The sequence below is a fragment of the Triticum dicoccoides genome, chromosome 1A, assembly GCF_002162155.2.
Source record: "Triticum dicoccoides isolate Atlit2015 ecotype Zavitan chromosome 1A, WEW_v2.0, whole genome shotgun sequence".
NCBI lineage: Eukaryota > Viridiplantae > Streptophyta > Magnoliopsida > Poales > Poaceae > Triticum > Triticum dicoccoides.
Genome location: NC_041380.1, coordinates 92,367,429 through 92,383,005, shown reverse-complemented (window position 1 = coordinate 92,383,005; position 15,577 = coordinate 92,367,429). Strand labels below are relative to the sequence as shown.

The following is a 15,577-nucleotide window of genomic DNA, read 5'->3' as shown; positions in this document are numbered from 1 at the left end:
ATTGGACAAGGAGGGGGCGGCGCCCCCTCTTTCCCTCCCTCTCTCCCTCTCCTTCCTTCCCCCTTCCTCCTCCTAGTTGGACTAGGAAAGGGGGAGTCGACTCCCACTAGGAGGAGGACTCCCCTCCTTGGCGCGCCCCCAAGGGTCGGCCGGCCTCCCCCCTTGCTCCTTTATATACGGGGGTAGGGGGCACCCTAGGACACACAAGTTGATCATTGATCTCTTAGCCGTGTGCGGTGCCCCCCTCCACCATAACCCACCTCGATCATATCATCGTAGTGCTTAGGCGAAGCCCTGCGCCGGTAGCTTCATCATCACCGTCATCACGTCGTTGTGCTGACGAAGCTCTCCCTCGTCACTCAGCTGGATCGAGAGTTTGGGGACGTCACCGAGCCGAACGTGTGCAGATCGCGGAGGTGCCATACTTTCGATACTAGGATCGGTCGGATCGTGAAGACGTACGACTACATCAACCGCGTTGTCATAACGCTTCCGCTTACAGTCTACGAGGGTACGTGGACAACACTCTTCCCCTCTCGTTGCTATGCATCACCATGATAGATCTTGCATGTGCGTAGGAAATTTTTTGAAATTACTGCGTTCCCCAACAGCTTCGCATCTTGGGTAGTGGTTGTTCGAAACAATTGTTTTTTAAGAGGTTGCACTTGGAGTTGAGGTGGTGCTTCAAAAGCATCCGCCCAAAGATTTGGACTTTGATTGGCAACTTGCAACTTCAAATCAAGTGAGCGCGTGTGTCATCATCTTGCTCCTGCGTAAGCAACGAGTAGGCATGTCTGAGGAGAAAGGAGCACCATGAACAAGGAACCTTTCGCTGTTGGCATCATTTGGGAAAAATCCTGCAACAAAGACAATACAACCCCAAGCCCGGCCGATGCAACATTGGTAAGTCCGAAGGTTAGATAGCAATCTCTCATGCATGACCTGAGAGACTAGGATGGTGGGTTTAGTAGAGTGGGCAAAGAGGGCACTGGTGAGCGGTTTCCTAGCAATCCAAGTATATCAATCTAGAATAGGATAGTTAGACCATTGTTTGTGAGCACAAAAAAGATTTGTTGCATGGGGTAGTTGTGTGTATACAGTTTTCCAGAGAAAGGAAGAGTTGGCATGTTTGTCAGCAATGGAGTAGGAGTAGCGGCGATGATACCAGTTGATCCAAGGGAGGTCGGGGTACTGAAGAGATATGAAAGCAACCTTCACTTGGTATGCCTAGACCATCATATCATATATCCTATATATACCTAAGTAGGTGATCCCCACTAACATATTTATTTCAATATGCAACCTCAACATGCAACCACGCATGCAAAAAATACACAAAACTTTTAATTATATTGCGCTAATTTATTCAACAAATATTTATAATTTACAAAGATCATATGTATTTTAGTGTTAGTTCTTATTATAATATTAACCCAAACATTCATGTTCATATAATCAAATTTCACTTAAATACAGTGCAAGCAATTCCCGTGGCAATCCGCAGGGAATCATCTAGTGTTTTTGGTTTGCACACAGTTCTCCATGCAATAAGACACTGCCCACATGCAAGTCTCCTCAGCGTCCAAAAGAAAGATCTTCAAATCACATCTAGTTCCCTTAAAAAAACTGGGATGAAAAAACCGACGTGACATAGGTGTTGAGCGAGTCAAGAATGGAGTAGGGTTAGCCTAGCACAACGGGAGAGTAGGCCTACCGGCCAACCAGTGAGATATTTGAAGAGCGCAAGTTTTGCATAATAGATTGGGAGGTTTCTCAAGCGATCAACTCAGAAGCCTTTTCGAAATCTAACTTGAAGACCATGGCGTGAGCTTTCCTTGAGTGACAGGAACTGAGAAGAACAGCAGCGTAGCTTAAGCTTTTCGCAATAGACTTTCTGTTGATGAAGCTTTGGATTAGGTGGTTTAGCTTGTCCGTTCAAATTTTTTGCAATAGCCTTGCAGGAACAGTTCTGAAGCGAGATTGTTGTAAAGTCATTTGCGGATATAGCGTCCGAGTCTTTGGGAAGCAGGATAATAAGGGTTCAACGTTCGACATCTAAGTTCTGGTTGTGGAAGGCATGGAAGAAAGGTGGGACGACATGTTTAATCGAGCTGTAAAATCCATGTCCAAAGCTATGAAACAGGGTCGGAGTAAGATACCTGTTAGTGAAAAACGCTAATTTGAAACAGAACAACTCTAAGTGATCATTCAAATGATTTACTTTTTGGAACCCAGTGTTAACAAAGCACTCACGGGGTTTCCTTCCGTAACAACAGGCCACCTCCTATCCTACACAGTTACATGAGAGTAACCCCGTGGGCAGTGGCACAACATTCCCACTCGTGCAATCAAACCATCGGCACAAAGTAGTTACGCCAGCCACCTTAGCAAGTACCACCAACCCCCACCCCGCACAGCAAGCCCCCTTCGGTCAGTGACAGCTTCGGCATTCATGGTACCTCCAGTATACTGATATGTGACGCCATTTTGAGTCCACAGTTCCTAAAGCAGCTCGGCGTCATCCTGGTCACCATCGACGTCGTCAGCTTCGTTCTCGTCCTCATCTTCAGGCGCATCCGGGTCTACTCCCTGCACAGGGGAATCGGAGCAGTCAACGTTTCTTATCTTACCGTGGAGCAAGTCTAAGAGGGAAACCCAAACATGACAGGAGCCACTGAATGTTAGGAGATCCCACCTTCATTTGCTTCTCCAAGCGCTCCAATCCTTTCTTGGCTGCTTCATTGTGCGGGTTTATCCTGCAAAAGGGAGTTGTTTTTTCCATGAACTAGTACACAAGGCTACAAAAGGTAAAACAATAGACATGTCGAGAAGTGTTAACAGAGGTTTTCGGAACAAATATAGGCCGGTTGCCTCCCAAAATTCAGTTGACACCTGATAGAGCTTCACTGCAACCTACAAGGAGTGACGTTTCTATCTCTAGATCGGTTAAGATGCACTAGCAAACAGCTAATGGGAACTCAAAGTGATAACTAACATATGTGTGTTTGTAAAGTAGTACTCCCTCCGTTCCGAATTACTTGTCGCGGGTACAGATGTATCTAGATGTATTTTAGTTCCCTCCGTTCCAAATTACTCGTCACAGATATGTTTGGAAAGAGAAGAAGAGGTGTTGCTGAAGCTGAGCTGCTGCTGGTTGGAAAGAGAAGAAGAGGTGTTGCTGAGTTTTGCTGTTGCTGCTTATCCCGCCAAACAATGGCTGAACCAACTGGTCTTGCCGAGGCTTTGGAGAAGCTCGCTAAGATCCTCGCGGAGTCCAACTCTGGGGCCATCGTTCCTCGACAGGGAGTGGCTCAAAAGCTTGAAATGTCGCCCCTGGACATGAAGCTAGAGGGGGCAACAAATTATTTGAGCTGGTCCAGAAGGGCTTTGTGGGCTGTGGAGCAGAAGGAGCTTGATGGATATTTGTTGGGCACCGTTGTAGAACCAAGGGACAAGAGTAGTGCAGAGGGCAAGAGGTGGAAGGTCATCCACTCTGTACTTATGGTGTGGTTGTTGAACTCCGTGGTGCCCTCCATTGGACGCTCTGTGGAGGGGCTATCCTCACCTGCTGAGATATGGAAGATTCTGTCCACTCAATACTCTGGCAAGGGCAATGTCATGCTCATTGCTCAGATTGAGGACAAGATTAGGTTGCTGCGTCAAGATGATGGCATGTCAGTGATGACATACGTGGCAGAACTGCAGGCTCTGTGGGCTGACCAGGATAACTGTGATCCCTTGGAACTCTATGATGCGGCTTCAATCGAGTCAGGGCATAAGTGGATGGCACGCAGGCATGTGCTGAAATTTTTGGCTGGCCTCAAAGGTTGCTTTGATGGCAGGAAGGCTTCCCTGTTGCACCAACCTAGTCTGCCTACCATTCCTGAGGCTATTGCAGCGATGACTCAAGAGGAGGTGCGCTTATCCCTTGAGCATGCAGACATGAAGGTTGTGCCAGCTTCGACATTTGCAGTCACTGAGCGCATGGAGTGGGGAGATCCCACCAAATGTCATATCTGTGGGGAGGTAGGTCACTGGAAGAGAGAATGTCCAACTCGTGGCAGAGGCAGGGGATATAACAGAGGGGGAGCAGGCAGAGGTAGAAGTGCTAGAGGCAGAGGTGGATACTCAGAGACCTCATGGAGCCAAGCTTCTAGAGGTAGAGGTGGCTACTCAGGACACTCAGGGGGTCAGAGGGCTCACATGGCCGTTGCAGGAGACACTGGGACGTCCAAAGGCAAAGATGTAGATGATGTTGTCTATGGAGACTTTGCTCACTGGGCCTCCACTGATGAAGGTAATCCGGAAAGAGCATCTCTTGCTACTAATGAGAGTGCTCCAGAGTGGGTTCTTGACTCTGGAGCATCTAAGCATGTTGCTAGTAACTCATGTGTGTTCGAATCTTACACTAAGCATCCTCCCTCTCACACGGGCACTATACAAACGGCTGATGGCACAAAACAACCAGTCATAGGGGTTGGTACAGTAAAGTGTACTCCGACCATTTCCCTATCATCAGTTTTACATGTGCCAGCCTTTCCTGTCAATTTGGTCTCTTTCAGTGCACTCATTGATCAAATGGACTGTCGTGTGATCCTTGACAAGTTCGGTTGCTTGATTCAGGTGCGACAGACGAGCCAGACGGTTGAGACAGGCACCAGGCGTAGGGGGCTCTGGTACATGGACCAGGAGGTGCAGCCGGACTTGGTGTGTGCTGCGACCATGGAGGATAAGGAGAAGCAGGCGATGATCCATCATTGTAGGATGGGGCATGTATCTTTTGATAAGATGAGTAGAATATTTCCGGATGTTATGTGTGGAATAGGCAAAGGCAAGCTGACATGTGATGCTTGTGAATATGCAAAACACACACGGGCCTCATATGTGAGTAAGGGGCTCAGGAGCATATCTCCTTTTATGCTTATTCATTCGGATGTATGGACTAGCCCAGTGGTGTCAATGAATGGGAAGAAGTATTTTGCTACCTTTATTGACTGCTATTCTCGCATGACTTGGATTTACTTGATGCGTCACAAGGATGAGGTGTTTAGCTGTTTTCAGAACTTCCATGCTCTTGTAAAGAACCAGTTTCAGGTACAGGTCAAGGTGCTCAGGACGGACAATGGAACGGAGTATGTGAACAACATTTTTGGGGCTTTCATGGCTGACCATGGGATTCTTCATCAAACTTCATGTCCGGACACCCCCCCTCAGAATGGAGTGGCCGAACAGAAGAATCGTCATGTTCTTAAGGTCGCTCGGTCGTTGATGTTTACCATGAATGTGCCTAAGTTCTTGTGGGATGATGCAGTTATGACAGCCACATACTTGATCAACCGAACACCTTCGAGGATACTTGGCATGAAATCTCCGTCTGAGTTGATCATTGGAGATAATAAGTTTGTTGTTCCCCCAAAGTTGTTTGGCAGTACCTGCTTTGTTCGTGATCACCGACCATCTGTTGGCAAGCTTGATCCTCGGGCAGTGAAGTGTGTCTTTCTGGGATACTCGTCTAGTCAGCAGGGGTATAAATGTTGGTGTCCCTCTGAAAAACGCAGGTTTGTAAGTATGGACGTTACATTCAGGGAGTCTGAGCCATTCTATGGTGAGCCGACTGATCTCAGTCTGTTGTTTGCAGAGCTTGACCACCTACACCCTGTGCATGATGGTCAAGAGGGGGAGAAGGATGTGTCTCATACTCACGGTGATCCTGTGGACATTAACACTGATAATGATGTGCAGGCTCAGGTTCAACCAATAGTGGGTACAATTCCGGTTAGTACCATCACTGATGATGATGTGCGGGCTCATGTCGAGCCAACTGTCGATACACTTAAGATTGGTGCTCTCCAGGTTCCTGTTCGGGATCGATGGCAGACGAATACCCTGGTGTACTCTCGGCGGCAACCACAAGTGCAGGGGGAGCAGCAAGGCAGGGAGGCAAGAGTTCAGGGGGAGCAGCAAGGCAGGAAGGCAAGAGTGCAGGGGGAGCAGCAAGGCAGTGAGGCAAGAGTGCAGGGGGAGCAGCAAGGCAGTGAGGCAAGCTCATCTGACACAGTGGAGCTGCCCATTGCGTTGCGAAAACCTACACGTGAAGCGGCAAGGAAGGATGAGGTGGCAAGGAAGGCTCTGCCAAAGGATGATGCTTGTGATGACCTTGATATTGGCAATTTTGTGTCTTACAAGGCTTTGTCACCTTCATATAAGGCGTTTGTTGCCTCTCTGCAAACTGTGTCTATCCCTAGGGATTGGAAGGCCGCAAAGCAAGATCCGAAGTGGCGTGAATCGATGATAGAGGAGTTAGAAGCATTGAAAAAAAACAAGACATGGGTGCTAACCACATTGCCGGCAGGAAAGAAAGCAGTGAGTTGTAAGTGGATTTTTACTGTGAAGCAGAATCCTGAGGGCGAGGTGGAACGGTATAAGGCTAGATTGGTTGCCAGAGGATATAGTCAAACTTATGGAATTGACTATGATGAGACATTTGCTCCAGTTGCAAAGATGAACACGGTACGGGTATTGGTCTCGTGTGCTGCAAACTTTGGGTGGAAATTGCACCAGTTAGATGTCAAGAATGCCTTCTTACATGGTGACTTGAAAGAAGAGGTATACATGGAGATACCGCCAGGTTTTGGCACAGAACAGACTACGGGGAAGGTATGCAGGCTGAAGAAATCCTTGTATGGTCTGAAGCAATCGCCGAGGGCATGGTTTGATAGGTTCAGACGAGCTGTTTGGAATATGGGGTATGGCCAATGTAATGGTGACCACACGGTGTTTTATAGACACACTAATAAGAAGATCACCATTGTTGCAGTGTATGTTGATGATATCATCATCACTGGAGATGATGAGGAGGAAATAAAGAGAGTGAAGGGGTGTCTGAGCAAGGAGTTTGAGGTAAAAGACTTAGGAAATCTAAAGTACTTCCTTGGCATAGAAGTGGCCCGGACAGAGAAGGGAATATCTTTGTGCCAACGAAAATACACCTTGGATCTTTTGAGTGACATGGGCATGATGGGATGTCGTGCAGCCCCTACTCCAATTGAACAAAATCATCAAGTAACAGCACAATCAGGTGAGCTAGTGAATAAGGAAGATTATCAGAAGCTGGTTGGGAGGTTATTGTACTTGTGTCATACCAGGCCTGACATTACGTATGCCGTGGGGGTGGTGAGCAGATACATGCATGAACCAAGGAGAGGGCATCTTGATATTGTTCACAGAATCCTGAGATACTTGAAGGGGACTCCGGGTAAAGGGTTGTGGTTTGCGAAGAGTGGACATCTTGAGGTGGATGGCTATAGTGACTCTGATTGGGCTAGCTGTCAAGATGATAGACGATCAACTTCAGGTTACTGTGTGTTTGTGGGAGGAAATTTGGTGTCATGGAGAAGCAAGAAACAGAATGTTGTGTCTAGATCAACAGCAGAAGCTGAATATAGAGCATTATCTCAAGGGTTGTGTGATATGCTCTGGGTGAAGCACCTACTATGCGAGTTGAAACTCTTGAGGAAGGGACCCATAAGGGTGTGGTGTGACAATCAGTCAGCTATAGCCATTGCTAATAACCCAGTTCAACATGATAGGACGAAGCATGTGGAAATTGATCGCTTCTTCATTAAAGAGAAACTTGATGCTGGGATCATCAGCCTTACTCATGTCAGCTCTGGGCAGTAGTTTGCAGATTGCTTGACAAAGGGACTGGGAACAAAGGACTGTAACTTGGCGTGTGACAAGATGGGGATGATAGATATCTACCACCCATCTTGAGGGGGAGTGTTGAACCGGTATGGGCCCTAGCCCATCAAGATCTGTCTCTTGGGCCCAAGCCCATGAGAGGTGCTGACCTAGAAGAGGAGCCCCTCTTCCCCCTGCCCCGGTGTGAGCCGCCAGACACGAGAGGAACTACTCGTGAGTCACCAGACACCACCTGCCCTCCTCTCTGTAGGTACTCCCCCTCTCATCTCAACACTAATCTCTCAGTTTACCTACATTTAATAAGCAAGTTCAATCATTTACAACCTTCCAGGTACTAATTGGCCTTGTTCGAGGGAGCAATTGACCCATTGGTGAGGGGGAAAGACAATAAACTCTGGGAAGAGAAATTCCCAGGACTGTAAATGGATAGGATTGAGAGGGTGGGGATATACATGAATCAGCATGAAGCCTTCCTACAACTTAGGGTTGCTATTTCATAGTTTCAGCTCCAAGAGGAAGTGAACCTACCTTAGTGCAGATTGATAGTGGGAGAGTGCATCAGAAAGCAGACTTGTTGCTGCAAATACTTGAGCCAACTTGATATGTAGAGAATCATCGGCCCATTGTCTTAGATATCTTTCAAGTAACAAAACTGCCTCCTTATTCCGTCCTTCAGCAACATGCAAATCAGCCAATGCCAATGCTGCTCCGAGAAATCCTGGTTCGAGACGAATAGCAGATTCATAGAACTTTCTTGCCTGGAAAATAAATGAACAACATGGATTAGTTGCCAAAAGGCACGATCACAAGGAAAAAGTATACAGAATGAAATCATAAGAAAAAAAAACTGTTTGGCTTTACCTTCTCTCTCCCACTGGAACTGATAGCATGCACATCACCAACTAGCTTGAGAGCTTTTGCAGACTGATGCATAACCTTCATTGCTTCACGTGCAGTGAATAATGCATCTTTGCATTTGGAAAGTGCTAGATAAGCACGCACCAAACCTGAGAATAATATCCATATTAAGCTGCCTGTAGGTTTTGGATAAGTAACCAGAAGTATCTATGTGTAACAACCTTGATAAGAGCGAAGATCAGCCCTTAGTTCTTGAGCTCCCCTGAAGTCTGTTACTGCCAAATCTGGTCGATTCAATGAAAGATGCAGATTGCCCTTAAAGAACATAAGCAAATAGTAAGCCCACCACCTGGATAACAAAAAACAAAGATAGGATCCTAGCCATATACGAATTATGAAGTATAAGCCAACAATCACAACAGGTTTGTTATAAACCCGCCAAGCATGCTTGTATACTTCATTGCAACATTTCCAGAATATGACAATGCAGGCGGACACTGGTACCAAAACATATTTATGTTGTATGGTCAATAACGTTCTGTTTTCTTACCTTCATAATATAGCCGGTTATATGCCTATCATCAACTCGAAGGCTCTGCAAAATGTAAAACAATGTAAGGAACATTACATGGAAGGTTCGCTTCCACAAAACATATCTTATCTACAAAATGTGCATACCTTTTCAGCATATGTCAAAGCTTTTCTTTCATCTTTTCTTTCCCAAAATGCTGCAAGAGCAATACATGTTTCTGGTCTTGCAGGATCAATATGCAGCATATCATGTACCAGTTTGTTTAGCTTAGTGTAGTCCGATTTTAATTTTAGGAGGATTGCATACTCATCCATATATGCCATGATGTTTGGATCAATTAACCGAGCCTGCAAAGCACCAACCGTTTTAGAGATGTATATTTCCTTATAAGGAACTCGAAGGCTATACTTGTTCCTTTACCTTCTCAAAATTCATGATTGCTTCTTCATTCTTGCCTATGATAGCTTCAACCTAGAAATAAGAAGCAGAAAAATCAGGATAGACAATGAATAAAGATAATTAAATTCACACGAAAAAACAAAATGTGATGATGAACTATGACTTCCAGAAATTCTTTACATAACTGAGGAACATAGGAGCATCAAACTTACAGAAATCAAGACATGCATAACAAAGAGGCATTACATGAGAGAGAATAACTTGATGGTTCTACTTCAATATACAACATATACAGAAGCGCAGCAATGGGAAACTTGAAGAAAGAGATAAACCTTCGCAATTTCCAGCAAGATGTGCACATTATTGGGAAATCGTTGCATTAGTTCCAGGTATATATCCAGGCCACCTAGAAAAGGTAAAAAAACAGTAAGCTTATTTATTATGATGAAGAACCTGAAGTTTTGAAAGCTGCAAATTATGCCCAACAGATTACTGAAACTGAAGTTTTGAAAGGTTGACACAGGATGGAGCTACATGGTGATATGTTATTAACAACGAATCATTTAACCAGTACTCAATATCCTTTGCAGCCATACGAAATAATTCCTTGATCAATCAATAAAAATCAACTAAGCACATCTTATGCTAGAATCATCAAACGAAATCTGGAAAAAGTTCATCGCAATACCTTTATAATCATGTGAAGCAATGCAACACTGGGCCTCTACATACCGCTATTAAGAAAACAATAATTGAAGTAAATTAATTATTTGAGCCAACCCATAACAAGAACAAGATGTATGATCAAATATTTGCTGAAAGAGAAACACAGTTTCTGAGGAACCAGTAACAATCACTGCAATAAGAAATACACTTTAGCTGCGGAAAGAATAATGTGGATCATTTGGTAAATTGTAAAAATTCCACCTAATCAGTTTGCATTAATGGTATCCTTACATTTCCCATTTAATCACACCTAATCAGTTTGCATTAATGATAGTAAAGAAAGTAACAGAAGTGCAGGTGTACATTGTTGTGGCCTATGTTTTTAAGGCGGTAAGGCGAGGCAAGGCGCTGGGGGGGCGCCTCACTGCCTAAGCGCTAAGGCACAAGGCAAGGCGACGCCTTAGAGAGTTCTAAGTAGTAGAATTGAGCAGAATTTGGTAGGCAACTGCAGGAGAGGTAGGTGATGGTTGCTTGCTGCTGCCTGCTGTCCTGGAGAGGAGGGGGAGGAGGATCTGCTGGAGAGGAGGGGGAGGCGGATCTGCTGGAGAGGAGGGGGAGAAGCAGCCGGAGAGGAGGGGGAGAAGTTGCTGGAGAAGCTCAGATCCAGCCGCCAGAGGTGGGGTTGGGGGAAAACTGAAACTGGTTAGGGCTCTCTCTCCCCCTGCTAGTAACTGTTGGCGCCCAGACTCTGTTTCCCGCCCTTCTCTTCCCGCCCAGAGCTCTGTTTCCCGCCTGAACTCCCTGCCCTGTCTAAGGCGTCTTCATTTGCCTAAGGCGGGAAGAATGGCGCCTAGGCGGACGCCTTGGACGCCCTATGGACTAAGGCGGACGCCTTAGGCATGCACGTAAGGCAAGGCCGACGCCTTGTAGCCTGGGGGCGCCCTGACGCCTAGGCGTCGCCTAAGCGACGCCTTAGGGACGCCTTAAAAACAATGGTTGTGGCAGTTGTGGCAAATTCTTCAGAGTCGAAAGAAGGCCAAAGGTGTGTTCCAATTTAGTAAAGTTTAGCATGTAGACTGTGTAGTGCTGCTTTGGCTTTCAATCATCAATGTGCCAAGGAGATCTAACATAGGATAGCAATCACCTATTTTGTAACTTAGGGTATACAAGATTAAACGCTGTATGCCATGCAAGCTTATCTGCTGTCAACATAAATTCATTTCAATATATTACTTTCATTACTATTGGTGGCAATGTGACATGCCTCAAATGGTAATGTTTCAAATATGTATGAAATCCCATGGAAACATCAGCAGCCTGCCTATATGCAACAGGAGTGCAGCACATTTCACTTACATTCCACCAACGTTGTGCATCCAAAAAATCACCTGGTGGCTTGCCTCCTCTATTTGGTGCCTACAGACGAATATAATAATCATTCCAGATTTCTAAATTTCAGCAAATAATGATTCGAAAATAAATTTTACACTGGGCAATTGGATGTTCCTTATTTCTGCATAGTTTGTATATGCAGTGCTCACAGCTCAAAGATTTATACACATCAACTGTTAATAACTTATATGTACAGAAGATATATGCACCAAAAGGGGGTAAATTTTGGTGCAATGATGGTTCTGTAACTATGTTCAACTATGCGAAGGTAAATAGTGGAAGTATACGCAATTCAGAGATATCCTTGAGCAACCCATAAATAGAATACAACTTACTGCATACTCCACACGTAAAACAGAAGATGTGGGAAATTTATCAAGGTGGTACTGTTTAGATCAACACATTGAACAATAAAACATGATTAGAGAAGAAGACTTCGTATTTAGGAAATTTGACAATCAATCAGCAATTCAGCATACAGAAAACTAGCATAACGGATATTTATCTGTTCTCACTAAAATTAAACTATTCATCTAGAGAGACCATGCTTCCTTTTGAGATCTTAAGCAAAAGAAATGGACACTTACTTGTGCAAATAGTAAAGAGAACTCCTTTGAAGAAAGCCCCATTTCAGCCAAAGCTGCAATAGCCTCAAATACATAAGGGCATTGCCTAGAAGAAAAGCATAAAGATGTCGAAAACAACTTGTCAAATTACATCATGAAGGAGTAACCATATGAGGCAATGCGATAGAACAGGAAATGTCACTATCAATTTATGCCTATTACCTACTCCCTCTGATTCATAATATAATTACTTTAGGACAATGACACAGTCATCAAAGTAACACTTTGACCATAAATGATTAAAAAATATGTCGTTACAACAGATGTAATTCAGTAATTACATGTTATACAAATATCATGAGAAATCTAGTAATATCAATACTATATTGAACATTTTGGTAATATTTTGTATAATGATGGTCAAGCCAAAAAAATATTTAACTGACAGAACCTCTAAAGCAGCTTATATTATGCATCAGAGGGACTATTAAGTTGCAGAATTCAGGATCGTAGAAAACAAATCATTTGGTATGTTGTACCTCAAACACTCTTTATAACATATGGCAGCCGCACGATTATTTCTGGATATTCGATAAAGCTTGCCTAACATCAGATTCATTTTTAGATTTCTCATTTTAGAAGGAATCCCTTCCATCTGCAGAAAACATGTAGATCAAACTCTGCATCATTTGCCATTGCCAAAAGAACAAACCACATCTAGATCCAGACCATCCTACTTATATTTAAAGGTTTCGTATTTCAAATATCGACCAACACTTATATGAGCATAAAAAATGTTTGCTAAATTTAGCAAACATTAACACAGACTCACAAAGAAAGAAAAGCCCGAACCTCTTGGAGTGCTTCACGATACTCATGTAAAGCAGAATGGCAAATAGCTATTTTAGACTTCACCTACAACAGTAGAGCAAAATTGCACTGAGTTATTTGCTAGGGTTGTATAGAATAAAATACCAATCCAAGAAACACCAGAATGGTCTACTGAGCTGTTCACACCTCATTTTCATTGAATGGCATAACATTTGAAGAATTTGGAGAAGGTGACCGGCCGGTAGTGGAAACTGAGATTCTGGCAGTACTTGTTGCTTGTCTGGGGATACTTTTGCTACATTGCATAGCTTGCTTGTAGGCATTCTATAATGATCAAAAAGCGGAAAATAAGAAACTTAAATTTCAACAGTAAGCAGCAAACTGTCACATGTATGCTCAGCTTTCCGACACAATAAAGCTCCTCATAGCATTCTAAATTTCTAATAAATCATGGTTTCTCGGCAATATTACCAGTGCCCTCCGAAATTCTTTCTCCCCATACAACGCATCACCGTGCAGGACCTGCAGTACAGCACGCAACATTTCAGGCACGAGATGTGAAAAATGCGCTATCTAGGCAATAGAAATGGGCATTCGGCAGCGCAACATTGTGTAAGAGTAGGACCGAGCTAGCATCAGCTTCCCCTACCGAGCTAAACAGGGCAACTTACCAAGCTTTCCGCCTTCATGGATATGCTGGCCTCATTACTTGCACCACCAGAAGACACAAGAAAGCATCCCTGCAAGTCATGAAGAATTATTATTACCACCTGAAAAACCTCTGTTCAGAAGGAAAATCTAACGAGAAACAGTGTTATGGCCCCCTTTTTGCTTTCGCAACTCGGCTAAGGCCCCCTTTTGGAACGCGGCATTCTTCTTCAATTCATAGACCGCCAAGCCACCTCGCTCCCTAGGTCAACTACCTAGCCACCAACGAGCAGCCCGCGCACGCGCGCCACATGCAGCGGAGCAGTTGATCCGGGGCAAAACCCTAGAGATTCGGAATGGGGGGAAGGCGCAGGGGTTACGTACGAGGGTCTGGGCGGAGTCGAAGATGCCGGCGTCGAGGAGGGCCGCCATCGAGTCCCGCGCCGCCTCCATCTCCGGCAGGCTGTCCGATCCGGCGCGGCGCGCTGTCCGCGAGGGTTTGCCGAGGAAATTTTGAATTGGGATTTCGCTGCTCGGTTTGATTGGAGAAGCGTCACTGCCTTTCCTCACTGCTCAGTACACCGAAGAAACGAGAGTAGAAGGAGGTTCGGAATGGGCACTGCCCGGGCTTGTGCGGCCCAGTTGGGCCCGCTTCGAATTTTCAGGCGAGTGGCGGGCAATATTTTCCGTTTGGAGAAAATCTAACGCGAGTCGTTTCGCTCGAATAGTACCAGACCGCTAACCGAGCACCGACATCACCGGCATATATACGTGCCGCTCGTCGTATGCGTCGGCCGGGCGTGGTGGTGCGCGCCTGTGACTCCAGCTTTGGAGGGCTAGAGTTGGCATCTGTGGTTTGGGGCTGTCGGGGGCGCACACGCACGATCCATCAGGAAATTATCGCGTTCTCTGATTTCAGAGACCGATCTTTCCCTTCTCTTATCTCCTCTAGAGAGAGCTAGAGCTTAATAATATGTCGGCTGCGGGGAACACTCCCAGCCGTAACCCGCCTCTTACAAGATGATCTTGGACGGTTCTCCTTTAAAGGAGCCCCCGCCACGTGTGATTGGCCCTAGCCCTAGCTCTCCTAACCTCATATGCCAACTCTTTTTCCCTTTTTACCGTTGAATTATATAGGTGGGTCATTTTCTTTTTGCAAAAATGATCCATAGCTATTACTTTCTTTGTTTCATAATGTAGTGCGTGTAAATATTTTAAGAAGTAAAACTTTACTAACTTTGACCAAGTTTTATGTAAAAAAAATATACATCTAGAATGCCAAATACTTTCATTAGATACATCACAAGATATATTTTTATATTTTACTAGCAAAAAGGCCCGTGCGTTGCTACGGGTTGAACATTGGCCATGTCGACCGCTCATACATGTAAACATGGCAACCTAGAGGCTTCACCTATACATCTAACAATATTCAGATTGTGCAAAGTGCAATCAACATAGAATTTTTCATCAATTATGGGAAATCCAACTTCTAGTTCAAACTCATTTAATTAAATTCAAATGAGTTTGACATTAAACCTTTCAATTATGCTCATTTCTATTTTTTCTGGATCAAGCACATTTGTGTGACTCTGGAATAAATAGCCCCTTGCCAAAAACCCATTCCTAACCCTTTCTCCTTTTTGCTCTCTCTGATTATATTTAATAAATAGAAAGAAAAGAGAATAAGAGAAGACGAGAGTAGCCCGCCAGGCCGGCCCAACCGCAGCCCACCCTGATTCCCACTCATCTCTCTTCCTCTCGATTCCCTCGGCGCCGCCACTCACACGCGCACGCATCGCGTCAGGAGAAGAGCTCCTCGCGCACCGACCACCTGGCCTGGAGCTCGACCCCGGATGCGCCACCGCCGCCTTCCGCGGTGAGGAGCGGAGATCCCTCGCGTCGCCCTGTTGCTCTCCTCCTTCCCTTTTGCCTGCCTGCTCTTGCCTTCACCGCCACCTTCAACCGCTCCTCGGTGTAGTCC

General features: G+C 45.1%; 1 protein-coding gene across 1 annotated transcript; it reads right to left on the bottom strand.

Moving 5' to 3' along the window:
• Positions 1 to 2,154: 2,154 nt before the first annotated feature.
• On the bottom strand, positions 2,155 to 14,252 carry LOC119364909 (anaphase-promoting complex subunit 7-like). Its single transcript, XM_037630483.1, has 18 exons — positions 13,978 to 14,252; positions 13,617 to 13,685; positions 13,417 to 13,467; positions 13,132 to 13,269; positions 12,967 to 13,029; positions 12,654 to 12,769; positions 12,136 to 12,220; positions 11,513 to 11,572; positions 10,179 to 10,224; positions 9,823 to 9,896; positions 9,512 to 9,562; positions 9,238 to 9,438; positions 9,110 to 9,154; positions 8,781 to 8,874; positions 8,563 to 8,708; positions 8,230 to 8,459; positions 2,696 to 2,756; positions 2,155 to 2,589 (listed from the first exon to the last, which is right to left on the bottom strand). Exons 1-18 carry the CDS (start codon positions 14,044 to 14,046, stop codon positions 2,503 to 2,505), a joined length of 1,686 nt encoding a protein of 561 aa, XP_037486380.1. The 5' UTR covers positions 14,047 to 14,252; the 3' UTR covers positions 2,155 to 2,502.
• Between the last annotated feature and the right edge of the window lie 1,325 nt (positions 14,253 to 15,577).